At 43.5% G+C, this 16,597-nt stretch overlaps 1 protein-coding gene across 3 annotated transcripts in view; it reads left to right on the top strand.

Moving 5' to 3' along the window:
• Positions 1 to 16,597, top strand: part of TTC7A (tetratricopeptide repeat domain 7A) — a 436,415-nt gene that overhangs the window by 382,676 nt on the left and 37,142 nt on the right. For 2 of the 3 annotated variants that reach the window (XM_066595532.1, XM_066595534.1), the window contains one exon: positions 13,046 to 15,738. The exons of the other annotated variant lie outside the window; for it this stretch is intronic. In XM_066595532.1, the coding sequence (XP_066451629.1) occupies positions 13,046 to 13,267 (222 nt within the window). In that variant the 3' untranslated portion in view covers positions 13,268 to 15,738. Of the gene's footprint in view, positions 1 to 13,045; positions 15,739 to 16,597 lie in introns of those variants that run through there. 3 annotated transcript variants of the gene reach the window in all.

The following is a 16,597-nucleotide window of genomic DNA, read 5'->3' as shown; positions in this document are numbered from 1 at the left end:
CTTGGCGTATACGCGTCGGGGCCCATGCCGTCTGAACAGGTGCAAAAACATTAGATTTGTGCACCCGTTCACGAGTTTTTACACTTCAGATGATAGCGTATATCGGTCAGCCATGAAAACGCGGCAATATACGCTCGTGTGAAAGAGCCCTTACTCTGTGAAGTTCCCGCATCCCAGCAAAATATAATTACATACAGGCCTCCCACCACCACCCACAAAAATAAACGATATAATTACATACAGTCTTTCTACACAGTACTTAGCAAAGCCTTGATGAAACTAGCCTGGCGCCTTCCCTACGGCATCACCAGCGATCACGTGACGGTAACAGTAGAACGATGTAGCCGCTTCGCATTCCCAACTTTTCTGCTGGTAGTTAGCCGGCGTTACATCACCCCGTTCAGCTACTTAAAGCCACAGCCAGGCTATTGGCGACAAGACGGTATTAACCTATGTAACAAATACTACTCTTGGTTCTCGCTCAGGCGTCCGATTACTTTGGAAGATAGTGCCCACTCCTTTAGTTTCTCCAACCCATGGAATAACTTTTTTGCTTTGTAGTCATCGCAGTTGGACGGATTATATCAGACACGTCCACGGCCTCTCGTATCTGTTATTACCTCCTCATCAATACCCCGCCATTGTCCATAGGTAAACAGTATAATGACGTCGTCCGACATCTCATCAGATTCTCTAATCACCAAAGGGACGTGTAGTTCAATGAACACAAATGAAAGGCAGCGATGTAGAAGAGATACTGTTAAGGAAGATGTAATTACAAGTGGTCCTGTCATGTAAATAGACAACTGCTGACAGATGGCAGAGTGTAGAAGTCACATTAGTGTGTCACAGATAAATACAGCTTATATAGTGAGTGGCTGAGCCGCGGGGAGGGGAGGCGGCATCACTCATCCCAACCGCAAGCTGCAAAAGGTTCCAGGTTTAATAGAAAGGCTGGCGCTCTACTTGGGGTTATGGGGTAGAACGGGTCACGGGCTTTCTCCCCTTTGTAGACATCTATTCCAGTGCTGCATGGAAAAGATACTTTTTTTGCTCGCAGCTTTTATTTCAAGTATTTTGCTCGGCATTAACTATTGTGTGAAATGCTTTTGATAAAACGACTTTGTCATACGATCGATTTTGTGTGTAGATCGCCGCCGGAAAATAAGTGTCTACAACAGCAAGTTGACATATGGGGGAAAGAATGAAATGTTCTGCATCTGGCTTATAGGCATTCACAGCCGTACAGATGTAGCAGAACCGAATATGTCATTCTGCTGCTTATTTTGTCAAAGAATATAAAACCTATGAAAATGTCACATTATAGCATAGCGTAATAAGACAATGTGGTTAAAGCTTATTTCGAAGGGGTTTGCCAGTTATATTAGGCCATCAATATTAGATCGGTGGGTGTCTGCCACCCAGGATACTCACTGTTCAGCTGTTGGCCAGGTCGGTGTGCTTTGTACACTGAACTGATTTCTACAGGAAGCAGACAGCTCCGTTTCCACTGCAGTGGTGAGGCCTAATGTTACAAGCAAAGTTTACATTGAAGTGAATGGGAATTTGGCCTGCAATACCAAGCCTGACCACTGAAGTGGGAACGAAGCTGTTTGCTTCCTTTAAAAATCAGTTCAGTGCACATCAGCCCAGACAACAGCTGAGTAGTGGGGATCAACGGATCCCTGTCAGTCTTCGATTAATGGCTTATCTTAAGGATAGGCCATAAATAATTTACAACTGGATAACCCCTTTTAGAGAAGTCACTAATATGTAGTCAGTAACTGTAGACCTTCGCACTGTAAGGCCACATTCACATCTGCACTGGAGGCTCTGTTCGGAACTTCCAGATCAGATCCAGCATGAAATCACAAGCATGCTATAATTTTATAATGTTAAAGGGGTTTTCCAGTTGTTAAATTTTGATGGCTTGTCTTCAAAACGTGTCACCAATAGTAGATCGGCGGGGCTCTGTCGCCCAGGACTACCCGGAGATCAGTTCTCTCTGGGCCGGCATATTCATACACTGAGCTGATTTTTACAGGAAGCAGACAGCTCCGTTCCCACTGCAGTGGCCAAGCTTGGTATTGCAGGCTAAGTTACCATTCACTTCACTAGAAACTTTGCTTGTAATACCAAGACTGGCCACTTCAGTGTGAACACAGCTGTCTGCTTCCTGCCAAAATCATTTGAGTGCATGAGGGTGCCAGCTCAGCGATTTGTGGGGTTTCTGGGTGAAGAACCCCCTCTGATCTACTATTGATGACCCAACCTAAAGATAGACCATAAATAGTTTATGACTCAGCAACCCCTGTGGCTATAAATCACCTCTAAGAATTTTTTTGGCAGCAGACTTTGCCACAATTCCGTGAAAAAGTCCATGATTAAACTGCAGCAAATAGTTTCTAAACAGGTTGCTCAGCATATGTGTAGTAGGGGGCGCTCACAGATATGTGTGACACATTTCCTGCAGTCCCATGCAAGGTGCACAATGTTGCCAGAGGAGTGAGTCATTCTAACCAGCTGAACAGAATGGTAATAAGATGCAAGCGACCAATAAAAGAGCAAACGCAGAATAGATGACTAAAGATCTGCAATTTCTTGAAGAAGGAAGCCTGCGCATGATTCAGCACCAGCGAGAGGTCTTGTCAATTCGCCATTATTACGCCTCCTGCCTTTGTCACACGCAGCAGACGTGTTAGCTCTGTATCATTCCAGCGTTTGACCAATTTACATGTGCTGGAGGTCGTCGACGTTAAGTAAAGCAGGTTGTCATTTCTGTCACCGCACATTATACTCCCTGAGCCGAAGGTTCTGCATATCACAGCGTGATACAATAATAAGTCATTCTTAATCTGTCGCCATAACAAGCCTCCATTCAGAGAAATAAAATGCCCGATTTAAGAGAATTCCTTTAGCTTCAAGCATATCGTTATCTCCAGCCCCTGACTGTAGGGGGCAGTGAAAAAGTATTCACCCCCCTACGGATGTCCCCTGGTATTGCCTATTTATCGTACTGGGGTGTATCTGGTCGGTATACAACACTTCATTATTAGTAGTGATGATATTATTTCACCCTCACATGTAGCAATCACTAACATGACTGAGGCTTCGTGATAACTTGTAGTACTTTGTATTAAAGGGGTATTCTGGTTGTGAAGTGAATATTCAAAAATTTCAGATATAAAAGGTGCTTGCGCCATGTTTATGGCTATGGGTATAAATTGGGCAGCCATTCCTTTCTTATCCTGTCCTCCGTTTCGGATGTTTCCCCACATCACTATTTTCCAAGATGGCCGCCGCGTCCCTACCGATATGCAGCTTGAAACCACAATACCCAGCTTTTTTCTTCGGGCCGGCGCATGCGCGTGGCACGCAGCCGGCGGGCCATGCACATCCGCCGGGCCGAAGAAAGAAGATCCGGCCGCGACGGAGAGAAGATCAAGCCACGAAGAAGGGAAGATCCGGAACGTGCGGAGAGGTGAGTAATTGTTATTTTCAGCCCTCATGTCCGCGGGGCAGGAGGGACCCGCTACGGATTTTCCATGGAGAATCCGTAGCGGGCCTGATTTTCCCCGTGGACATGAGGCCTTCATGTCAAGTTAACGTTTGCTACATCTGTGTACTACATACATTACTGGACTTATATCTCTGGAGCCTGTAAGAAGTAAATGCCTCTCCCAGTAAAGGGGTAGTCTGGGGAATAGAAATTAAAGTGGATTTTTGGGCTATTTCATTGATGACATATTCTCAGGCTAGGTCATCAATAGTTGATCAGCTGGGGCCCCATATAGATTTTAATGAGCGCTGCACCTGCAATTACCAGCTGTGGCCACTGCACAGGTGGAGTGATCTGCTTCTGCTCTGTACCCTGTGCATTGTGCCGGTGACAGCGGGCACCACAGCAGCTAATCAGTGGGGATCTGGAGCAGCAGACCCCAGCCTATCACATACTGATGACCTATCCTATAACAGGATCATATAATAACATCAGTAAAAATTGCCTGGTAAACCCTTTAAAATTAAAATCTACTCAGCACTGGAAAAAGATCTCACGCAATCCCCTGCAGCTCCCGATTTAGGTCTATACACCAGGAAAGGTCCAGTCATAGATCCCAAACATATCCACTTCTATCCATCAAGTCATTAATACGTGATCGCCTGGGGTCCACCATTTGGATCCCTGCTGATCGGGCACTCATTGACAGCACCACAACACACAGCGGTACGGAGAAGATGCTGTTAGCTCCGACCCTTCTGTAGTGGCTGGCACTGGTAGTAGCAGTTGCAACTCCAATTAAAGTCAATGACAGCTGAGCTTGCAATTATGAGTGACAGCCACTACACAGGAGTTTGAGCTGTTTCCGCTCTGTACCTCTGTGTGTTGTGAGTGCGAAGTCAGCTGATCAGTCGGGGTCCTTAGCAGTGGATCCCAACTTATCAACTATCAATGACCTTTCCTGAATATAGATCATAGAATGGTAGAGTTGGAAGGGACCTCCAGGGTCATCTGGTCCAACCCCCTGCTCAGTGCAGGATCACTAAATCATCCCAGACAGATGTCTGTCCAGCCTCTGTTTGAAGACTTCTATTGAAGAACTCACCACCTCTTGTGGCAACCTGTTTCACTCATTCATCACCCTCACCGTCTAATATCTAATCTGTGTCTCCCCCCTTTCAGTTTTATCCCATTGCTTCTGGTCTTTCCTTGTGTAAATGAGAATAGCGCTGATCCCTCTGCACTGTGACAGCCCTTCAGATATTTGTAGACAGCTATTAAGTCTCCTCTCAGCCTTCTTTTTTGCAAACAAAACATTCCCAGATCCTTTAACCGTTCCTCATAGGACATGATTTGCAGACAATGGCTGCACATCCAAGTGGAAGAATGTATCAAGGCTCTGTCCTAGGCCCAGTGTTCAACATTTTTATAAATAATCTGGAGGGGGGAATTAATGGGAAACTGATTAAATTTGCTGATGACACAAAGTTAGGAGGGATTGCTAACACTAGAGAAGAAAGAGAATTCAAAAAGATCTAGACAAGCTTGAACAGTGGTCGGCGACTAACAATGGTATTTAACAAGGAGAAATGCAAGGTCCTACATCTGGGCAAGAAAAATAAAAAAAATATACGTACAGAATGGGAGGAATTAAAACTGCAGCAGCACATGTGAAAAAGACTTGGGTATACTAAGTGATCACAGGCTGAACATGAGTCAACATTGTGATGCAGCAGCAAAAAATGCAAACACAATTCTGGAAGGTATTAAGAGAAGCATAGAGTCTAGATCATGTGAGGTCATTATCCCCCTCTACTCTTCCTTAGTCAAACCTCATCTGGACTACTATGTCCAGTTCTGGGCACCCTAACTTAAAAATACATAAACAAACAAGACAACATAGACAAACAAGTTCAGAGAAGAGCTACTAGGATGGTGAGCAAGGGTTAAATGAGTGAAATACAATTTATACTGAGACATTTCCAAAAAAAACTATATACCGATCCGCTCCGCTCCTCCTGCTCCATAACACCCTGCCTGCAGGTCTGACACCATGTTAATCTTGACGGGTTCCCTTTAAAGCATGGATGTTTGTAACAAAGTAATGTCTTCATAAAATCTGGATTTCAGAACTGGAATAATTTACATTTACTTTTATATATTTCCTCATAATCTTCAGAAAAATAAGACGTCCTCGCATCCTCGGTAGGTGTCTGGAGACCACGAATGGAGAGGTGCGTTTAATATGCGCGTCACATTTCCATCGTATTAATCAATTTCCCTTAAATCTAGTGGCAGACATTATTATCTGTTAAATAATCAAAAGGCTGCTCTGTGCCTGGAGTGAGAAGCATCGAATTAATGCCACCGAAACAGTGGCTGCTGAATTTCCATAAGAAAGCGTATATTTGACATGCACTTAATTAAACGGAAAGTGATGTAAATTGCAGGAATTAAGAATATTGAGGGGTTTTAATACAAATGAAGTTACGGCAAGAAAAATGACCCAGGGCAACTCTAATACTTCAATAACTTTCTTAGGGCTCATTCACACCAGCGTTCAGGCTGCGCTCAGGCTTTCTTTCTCTCTGTTCCAGTTTTGGAGCAGAGAGACGGAATTAAACCGTTCAGTTTTTTTCCGATTGATTTCAATGGATCAACCAGAAAAACACTGAACCGTTAAATTGCGTCTCTGCTCCAAAAATGGTACAGAGAGAAAGAAAGCCTGAATGAACGCTGGTGTGAATGAGTCCTTAAATGGCATATTTTAGCACTGCCCACAAGACATATTATATACAGCCTTATGCAAACTTTCGGCCACCCCTGTCAAACTCCATCTTTTGTTTTTGGCAGGAAGCTAAATATGGGGTAATATGGGAGGCATTTATTTCATACCATTGTTCTCTGGTTGATATTTCACTTAGTGTGACCCCTTTTATCTGCATGTCTTGATATCTTCAAGGCTCCTCATTAAGACTTTGCATCCATTAAATGGTTATGCACTGTACTGTGAGGGTACCCAGGTACCTGACTCGGGGTATACCCGCTGATCTGGGACGGTGTTGGTAGCATGTAGATTCTGGGGATAACTCACATAGGGTCCGGGAGCTGACATGTATGTTTTTAGTAACAAATTTAATGAAACATAAAAAGAAGGTAGATAGCCAGTTTAAGTCCTGACTAAAGACCGTGTACCAGTTGGCAATTACACAGGATCCACATTAGCAGCATTGCATTAAAAGCCCAGTAGCCATATATCGGGTCTCTCAAAATCCTTAGGGCTCAGTCACACGAATGTTTGTACACAAGTCCGCATCTATATAGACCCAATGCTTTTTAGTGGGAGCGGTGATATGTGCGAATTTTACATGAATTCATGAATGGGTGAGTGCTGCCTCTGATTGGCTGAGCACTGTGACCAATCAGAGACAGCTCTTAGCTGTCATTCAATAGCTGAGAGCTGCCTCTGATTGGTTACAGTGCTCAGCCAACCAAAGGCAGCCCATTCAGGAGGCGGGGATTTAAAATCCCTGCCTGCTGAATACTACTGAGAGCAGTTCAGGAGAAGAACCGGTTGGACTCGGCTGAGCCCCAGCAGCTGCAGAGAGGTGAGTATAGATTTTTTTTTTTTTTAGACTTTTTAAGGATGGTTTTCAGGGAAGGGCTCATATTTGAAGCCCTTTCCCGAAAATTACTACGTTTGCTGGCAGCCCATTGCTTTAAATGGAGCCGGTTGTATTGCCTGCTCCACTGAATTCAATAGGAGAACATTGCGCTCCTCTGTGACAGCTGTGGCAGAGGATAGCAGGCAGCGCTCTTTTTGAGCATCAAAACGCCTGTGTGACTGAGCCCTTTTGTGCAGATAAATGCTGCTAGCAGCGTTTTTTTCTGTGGTGCCGCCGGCTTGGGTCACACGATTTTTTGAACGCATCAGTTATGCGCACAAAAAATCGTGCTACTAAACGCCTATGTGACTGAGCCCTTTACCCAGTAATCAGTGTTTCCCCATGTAATGGGTTTCTCACAAGGCCTTACCTGGTCACCAGTAATGTAGTCTCTGACAGCTCTATCTCACATCAGGCAGAAAGGAGGAGGGGAACATGGATGCAGAAGTCTTTCCAATGCTTGTATTCATTTCAGCCTTTTTCCCAAAGAGTCATCTGTCCCCTTGAGGAATGCACAACCTGTAGGGTTAATCCAGCGCACTGCAGTTTCTCATGCTACAAGGGAGTATCTCTTACTCCTCACCACACAGCATGACTGCACAGAATTGGGGGAGTATCTCCAGCTCCTCATACTGCAGTGTAGCTGCACAGACTCGGAGGAGTATCTCCAGCTCCTTATACAGCAGTGTAGCTGCACAGACTCAGGGGAGTATCTCCAGCTCTTTATACTCCAGTGTAGCTGCACAGATTAACTACTCTTTGTCCTTTTCCGCTCAGAGAGCTGCTCCTCGTTCCTTCCCCTCTTTAAAGTCATAGAAATCACTGACACAGCAGAACATGAAATGAGCAATAAAACAGTCAGCAACAACCATACCCCCTTATAGTACGTTCTACCTTTATTGTATAGCATCATATTATTTGTACACTTCACTTGAGGGCAGGTGAGGGTCATACAGGGGATAAAGTTAAAAAATGGCATCTTATTCCTCTTGCACTAGTCCTACTCACAGCCGCCATTGTGGCATTTGAAGCCCAGGCTTACCATCAGAACTTGTGGGCTAGTGGAATGGAGTCACAGCTCAGGTAGCCCCATTTCCCTCCCTATAGATAATTAAAGGGCTTGTGCCAAAAACACAGCCCCTGTTCAGATGCACTATTAAGATATATGAATGTCATAGAGCAGGGTCCCCTGCGTGGGACACCCCCTTTTATGACCCAAAACAGAGAGCCATTCAGTAAGAATGGCGCTTATTCTGAAGGACTTTTTGCTGTCCTGTTATTACAGGAGGGCCATTTATGTGAATGTCCGTTCTGTAATACTAAATTCCTCCTGCTGCACCTGTGCTGCTGTCCACGGCTTCACCAGGCAAAATCAACTGATTGACAAGGGTGCCAAGAGCGGGACCTGGGGTGATCAGCTTTTCGCTCTGGGGTCCACAATCTGGGTGGGGTTGTACATGTTGGCACACCAACCTTAAGTAAACAGAGTGGGAAATGGCCCTAACACCTTTCTAAAACCGGGATTGTAGTCTGATGAAATTTGCAAATTTTTTGCAAACAATCCCCAAATTGTGTCCCCAGAGTAATCTCTAATAATTGATGGCCTACAGATCGTATTTCCAAATCTTGGCATCAGAATAAAGAAAACCATGGTGCAACTAGCTATCAAGACCAGGAAACAGTTCTGATCAAACCCAAGCCAGCAAACCACAACGGCTTCACAAACAAACAGAATCCAAGTAACCCTGTTGCCCAGGCAAGGTGTGGTAGACCTGAAGAGGTTTATACAATCAGAAATGATCCACTGTAAGCCCCAACCAACTGGCATGTGTCTGTCCCTTTAAAATGTGTCTGCGCCATCGCTCGTTGAAATGCGTCAAGTCAATGACACAAGAGGGATCATTTGGATTTGGGTTTCAGTGGGCATTTAAGTTTTCACAGGCACAAGGATTGTTTTTTCCTTCTCTCCAAGAAAGGAGGATGATGGCAGGAAGATGAACTATCATTAGGCCCTCCGGTCCCACTTAAGGTGTTGGTTGTTTTGATGGCCCTCTTCTGCTCCGTGTTTACCTCCAGTTGTTTTTTAATGAAACCTTAGAGCCCAATTATTTAAAAACTGAATATAAGAATCATAATATATTTAAGGAGGTTGTACCACAATATCAAGTTATCCCCTATCTTCAGGATAAGGGATAACTCGCTAATCTTTGGGGTCTCACCACTGAGACCTGTGCCAATCTGGAGAACGAGACTCTCTTGCCCCACTCTCCTGTCCCTGCGGATGTTGCTTCGTTCCCCACTGTGATGTCACTCTGAATGGAGTGCTGGCCGAGCAATGTGCGGTGAGCAATTCATTCATTTCAATGAATACCCGAATAAGCGCGCCGCTTAGCTATCTCAGCGGTCTCATTGAAAATGAATGCAGCGTTGGTGCACTTGTGCCAGCAGCGCTCCATTCAGTCTGCTCTTCATTGTAAGGGTGCAGTAACCCCCAGTGAAATGGAAGGGTGCTACAGGACCCCCATTCTCAGGTCCGGGAGAAGGGGTCTCAGCGGTAAGATCCCCATCAATCAGCAAGTTATCCCCTTTCTGAGGATAACTTGATATTCTGGTACAACCCCTTTAAAACTACTCCGATTTCAGGACAAAATTCTATTTCGTGACCAGAATGGGAGGGGGGTATATTACTTACAATTGTTTTTCTCTGCCATTCTTCCAGATCACCAGTTCCAAGTCCATCTCCAACTAGAGATGAGCGAGCGTACTTGCTAAGACAAATTACTCCCCCCCCCCCCCCCCCCGACTCCCTCCTGCAACTCACCACTCACCCCCCGCCGGCCCCCGAATCTTTTGGCACGAGCGGGCATGTACTCGAAAATGGCAATACTCGCTCGAGTAATTTGCCCTAGCAAGTACGCTCGCTCATCTCTATAACCAACTCATTCTTCAGGCTACTTAATCCCCACATTATATTTGTAGTGTTAGACAAATCTTGCACTATACCTATTCTCTGATTGGCTAGAGTTGTTCATGTGATAAGCACTGGCTAACCAGACAGCAGTGTGCATTAAGTAGCAAAGCAGGGGATCACTTTAACCCCTTTAGTGGAAGGTTTGTTATTACCATATTATGTCATGGGAACTCTCCGGGGCTTGCTGCGCTGAGTATGCCTTAAAAACCCCAGAAGATTTCACATGACAGCTCAGTGCTCTGCACATTTCAGCACTAATGCTGTCCATGGAAATCTTCCGGGGTTTAACTGCATGGTCAGGGCAACAACCCCGGAGATTTTCTGGGATGTCACTAAAGGGGTTAAAGGGGTTTTCCAGCTAGTGATATCGCTCATATATCCTTCGCCAATTTTTCCTGGGGAATTACGACCCAACCCTAGCGTGTCTCTTCTTTTGTTCTCCACATCAGCATGGCTCCTGGGGGTAGAACCTCCCCTAGTGTAATATTATGGTGTATTCCAATGACATGCCATAACATTATTAGATGGGAATACCCCTTTAAAGCATAATTTTAATACGTGCTATTGCACGTAGCGCTATAGATTGTGCATCAGCCAGGAATCAGGTAACATTTAGTTACACTAAATATAAAATGTTTAACCAAATCCTTCTAAAAATCTCCATTGTTCAGATAGATCTTGGGATTGTTACTTCCCATTCATCCGCCCAAGACTTTTTCTTCAAAACGAAAGACTCTGTATTGAGCTATTATAGGAAACGTCAAAGAACGAAATTTGCTGTCAGAGAAACAAACTAGCAAACCCAAATTTCTGGTGTCTATTAATTCACCGCTAATTGCTTCATATTCAATTACAACAAGCAGTGACATAGAAGATGGCCAAGACGGAAAGGAACGTTTATCAAAATGACGTATGCTGCTGCTATAGTAGCGAAGAAACAGGTCCGGAAGATGAACAATACTCGGTCATTTTAAGCCGACAACTAATTGCAAGAGGCTGAACGTTTATATCAGTGCCGAACATACAGAGCTAATTAACTTTGCAAATGGATACTCTGGTAATCTAGTTGGTATCAGCCTACTTTCATTATTCAGCAACCAAACTTCTGGAGACACAATCCCCATACAGCTCTGTAGTAGACTGACAAGTCAATTTAGTAATTTAAAGGAATTGTCCAGGATTAGAAAAACATGGCTGCTTTCTTTAAATAAACAGAGGCACAATTGTTAATGGGTTGTATGTGGTATAATGGCCTCAGTGGAGCTAAGCTGCAGTACTAGGCATAATTTATGGACAGGTGTGGCGCTGTTTCTGAAAGCAGGCAGCCATGTTTTTCTAATCCTGGAAACCCCTTTAGTGCCTTCTTTGGCATTATAATTATCTGCCGGCTGCTCCTTTGAAATAACCCCAATTATAAGTATATGATGTCACGGCAGCCATGTCAGATTCTAATCTGAAGATATTTTTGGTTTAGTCAGCGACTCTTGTCCTGTTCCACTGTCGTTTGTTTCATATAAAGGGTATTTGGGGTGTTGTAACATCTACCTCCTGGCTTATTGCTTATTTTTCATTGGTATCATATCGTGTTCAGTACATACTTGTTAAACATGTATGCAGTACATGTTGATATCTACTGTGGTAGTCAATATCCCTATTTACCAACTAGGGAGAGTCAGGGTCGTCCCAGGTTCCTGACATGATGTTGCCCTTATCAGGGCGAGTGCTCTGCTTTTACTTAGGGTCTCATCGCATTAGTAGGTTAGGGTCAGATTTTCCATTCACCTACTCTTTGTTCTTGTTATAAATATGTTGTGATCTTCACATTAGTATATTATGTGTACGGTATGTCCATCCTTTTAGGACAACTACTTATGTCTGATCCAGACAATGTGTTTTACGTTCAGCTCAGGCATGACATGTAAATGTTTTCATGAAAGATCCATGTGTCCTTGATGTGACCAAGGGAACACTGTCTGTGAAGTGGGGTAAGCACGTGTCCGTCTTTCCAACACCAAGCCATGCACTATCCTAGCAGGAGTGATCAGTCATAAAGTTGATTTGCTTCTTAACTTCCTGGCTAAAGATGCTGAAGCAAAATATGCAACAGTTGCCATGTTTACTGTAAGATGGTATGAACAGTTCTTTTTCGTTTAGGCCTTGAGACTTTTGAATGTCTTGTTCATATTGGTAATGATGGTCCTTTTTCTCCTTCTTCAAATTTTGGAAGTAAGTTTGATTCTCAAGTAAAAGGTTCAATTTGAGGGGTTCTTTGAATTTTAAATATTGATGGCCTGTCTTAGCATGATCGTAATATATTGATGGGCTTTCCATATGGTAAGGCCATCAATGTTTGATTATTGGTGTTCTTAGGATGAACCATCACTATTAAACTCTCGAGGAAAGCCATTTAATTTGCTTAAGAATGTCTTTGTAATTGTTTGCAACGGCTCCGCATTCAGCTGATCAAAAGGGATGCCGGGACTCGGATTCCCACCAATTACATGTTGGTGGCCTGTGCTAAGGATGGGGAAATGTATTGGAAAACAACATTCATTTAGTCAATAACTTATTTTTCCTCCACAGTATTCTTGGTTTTCCATCTTTGTTCTTATGTAGCAAATAGCCCAAAATATGAAAACCCTTTCGGAATCAAATCTTATAACTGGTACATGTTGATTCTGTCTCCATTTTTTAACTTCTAGCCTTGCGAGTGTCTTCAAAACACCGTGTTACAGTTTCTTTCAAGACTTTATTACTTTACTAACGTTGAAGCAACAAAATACGAGTTGGCTGATTCATAAGTAACACCATGAAAGGAGATATTGGACTAGTTAAATGTCAAGTCGTTGTAAAAACCCCAGTGACATAAATCACTTCACATGGTAAAGTCCTGTTTTTGTTTTCCTCCAGGGGCTTATACTGTATAGACTTGGACGGAACACGCTGGCCGAGAAGTATCTCCGAGACGCTGTACAAATTCAGAGCACATCGCACGATGCATGGAAGGGACTGGGAGAAGTTTTACAAGATCAGGGGAAGCATGAAGCTGCTGTAGAGTGTTTTTTAACTGCACTAGACTTGGAATCCAGCAGCCCAGTGTCTCCATTCACCATTATTCCTCGGGAACTGTAAAAAATTCTCACTAAACTGGAACATTCCAATTCCGACCAAGAACTCCGGCGATACTGAATAAGATTTAATTTTCTAATTATCTTCCTAATTCATCTTACGTTGAAAATGTATTGTAATTACAAAAAAAGTTCTGTAGGTAGAAAACTTTTTAGATTCTATAGTTCAATTTCCTTTTTTGATTTGGAATGTGAGAACTGTTCTGTAATAATTATGCTGTAAGTTCTGCACAAAAACTACAATTGAATTCTAGAAAAAGTAGAATTATGGGAAAAGTGTGTCCTCCTTTAGTATCTGGTAACGGGTTTTCAAGGGTTTTCTGGGACCTTAGAGGGGATATCCAGTTGTAAACTATTGATGGCTTATCCTTAACCCCCATTTACCGGGATGACTCTCAGGCAAACGATGCCCGACATTCGTCCTAGCATGTACTCGCTCCCGTGCTATTGCACAGGAGTGAGTATTGTTGGCTCTCAGCGGGGCAGCTGGAGGAGATTTCTCTCCTCGATCTCCCCTGCCCCTCTCCAGTCACTTAATACAGCAGCCGTACAGTACTGAACGGCTGCTATTTACACTGAATGATCATTGTTCGGATTATCGTCCATCGTTTAGGGTGACTACCCCCTACAGTTTTTTTTTTCACTGCGAAATTCGCAGCGTTTTGTTTTTCTGCAGGGGTCTATGGGACTTGTAATGTTAAAATCGCGATCGCGCAAAATTGCAATTAACCGCGAAATCGCGATTTTAACATTACAAGTCCCATAGACCCCTGCAGAAAAAAAAAGCGCTGCGAATTTCACCGTGAAAAAAACCTGTAGGGGGTAGTCACCCTTAGACTGCATAAACTCTTGAACGATGATCGTTCAGTGTAAACAGCATGCGTTCAGTACTGAACGGCCGCTGTGTTAATGAATGGAGAGGGGCGGGGGAGAGCGAGGAGTGAAATTTCTTCCAGCCATCCCGGCCCCCTTGCTGGCCGCTCTATCATAGAGCCAGCTATACTCGCTCCTGTGCAGCAGCACAGGAGCAAGTACACACAGGGACGAGTGTTGGGCATCACTTGCCTGACATTTGTCCATGTAAATGGGACTTTAGGATATGCAATCAATAGTAGATTAGCAGGGGTCTACCACCCGGGACCCCCGCTGATCAGCTGTATGCCAAGCCACTGCAATCATGCACTGAGCTGATTTCTGCAGGAAGCAGACAGATCGTTCCCACTGCAGTGGTCTGATTTGGTATTACAGGCAAAGTTACCATGAAGTAAAGTAGAAACTTGGCATGTAATACCCAGTCAGACCACTGCAATGAGTGCAGCGGTCCAGCAAACAGCTGACCAGCAGGGGTCCCAGGCAACAGACCCATGCTGATGTACTATTATTGGCCTATGCTAAGGATCAGCTAGAAGTAGTTTACAGCTGGACAACCCCTTTAATTTTGATGCTTAGTATAAAGCTTGACAATTCCCTTATGATATACTCTGATTTGTGCTCTCAGAACTCATTACATTGCTGTTAAACCTCCGAGTTGCAAGGAGCCATAATTTGGCTTCCATTTTAGTGAATAGGGTCTTACGGTACCTCTATATGCCTCTGATTACGCATGGAGGCGTAAGTCAGTTTTACTCTCTTGGAATGCTATCTTGTCCTGCCCCATCAGACACGTTTTACAGGTCTTAGTTTGTAATTAGTGAATGTCTGGTAATTGAGAATTCCATGATTCTAATTAGCTGTTTTGTAAGGATCATTACCCATTCCTATAATGTTGAACCTCACATAATGAACTACAGAATACAGCTATATTTAAAGGGGGTTTCTGGGACTAAAATATTCATGACCTATCATCAAGATGGATCATCAATATGAGATCTCTGGGAATCCACTGCTTGAGACCCCCGATGAACAGCTGTTTGAAAAGGCTATGGCACTCAGGTGAGTGCCTTGACCTCTTCTCAGGTCAGTAATGTCACATTTATTCATCATTTGGCCTATGTGCAAATCAATCCAATTCAAATGAATGGCATGGAGCTACTATACCAAGCACCACAGCTACAAAAAGCATGTCGTGGAGAAGCCACGGCGCTCACTCGAGTGCTGTAGCCCCTTCAAACAGCTGATTGGCCGTGATCCTGAGCTGCAGGCCCCGACTGATCTGATATTGATGACCTATCCTGAGGATGAGTCATCAATATTTAATTAGAGATAGAACATTTCAGTGCTGTAATATTTTTAAGTATTTTTCTGTTTTTAAGCCACATTTTTTACATTGGAAAATAATGCTGCAGAATAATAATTTGTCATCAGAAAGTATCAGTATCGTTGCTATTTATTTCTTGATTAATGTATTTTACTGTATAATGATTATTTGCAGAGCTCAGAGATATGCAGAATGGACAGAACTGCGGCAGCCACACAATAAAGTTCTTAATTATACTGTAAGCCTTAAATGATATTAAAACTATTCAAAACCTAAAAGTGGTTCCTGTTCTATAAATAATGATTTATTGTTATATAACTACAACTCATTAACTTTGTTTTTGTTACGGCTCACCAGCCATGTTGGATTGGACCCGGTGTGACTTCATGGCGTCAGTCCCAGCCTACGTAATCTACATGTTGCCGCATACTCAATGTCATTTAGTTGTTGGACGCAGAGCTGAGCACGTCTCTGCTCGTGTATGGATGGATTGATCGGCTGGGAACCATGTGTCCCAGTTGACCAATCAGCGTGACCTGTCTGTACACATTTATTTTGACTCTTCCTCCTTGAGGATGCCGGTTTATACTTCTTATCTGAAGGTATTTCTGATCTAGTCAGTGGCTTTTCTCCTGTTCCACTGTCAGTTAAGTCTTAAGGATATTTGTGGTGTTGTAACATCTATCTAAGAACATAGTATGGGGACACAGATTGGTTTGGGATCGGCAGAGGCATCCGACAGGGCTGCATCCTCTTACCCTTCTTGTTTAACCTATATGCGGAAGTGATCATGTGGAAAATGGACCTAGATGAATTGGAAACCGGGGTGAGGATAGGTGGCAGAAACATCAACAATCTCCGTTACGCAAATTACACAACTCTGCTTGCAGAAACAGAAGCCGGACTGAAGCAACTGATACGTAAGATTAAAATGGAAAATGGAAAATAGGCCTCTACCTGAATTTAATGAAGACTAAAATTATGGCGACTGCAAAAAACGGCCAAATTTAAATAAAAAATGAGAAGGAGGCCGTAGAATACGTGCGAGACTTCATCTTCTTTGGTTCGGAAATTGAGCAGGATGGAGAATCTATGCCAGAGATAAAACGTAGGATAGCATTGGGGCGAAGCACAATG

This window comes from Eleutherodactylus coqui, chromosome 3, assembly GCF_035609145.1.
Source record: "Eleutherodactylus coqui strain aEleCoq1 chromosome 3, aEleCoq1.hap1, whole genome shotgun sequence".
In the NCBI taxonomy this organism is placed as follows: domain Eukaryota; kingdom Metazoa; phylum Chordata; class Amphibia; order Anura; family Eleutherodactylidae; genus Eleutherodactylus; species Eleutherodactylus coqui.
This window is presented reverse-complemented; position numbering and strand designations above follow the sequence as displayed.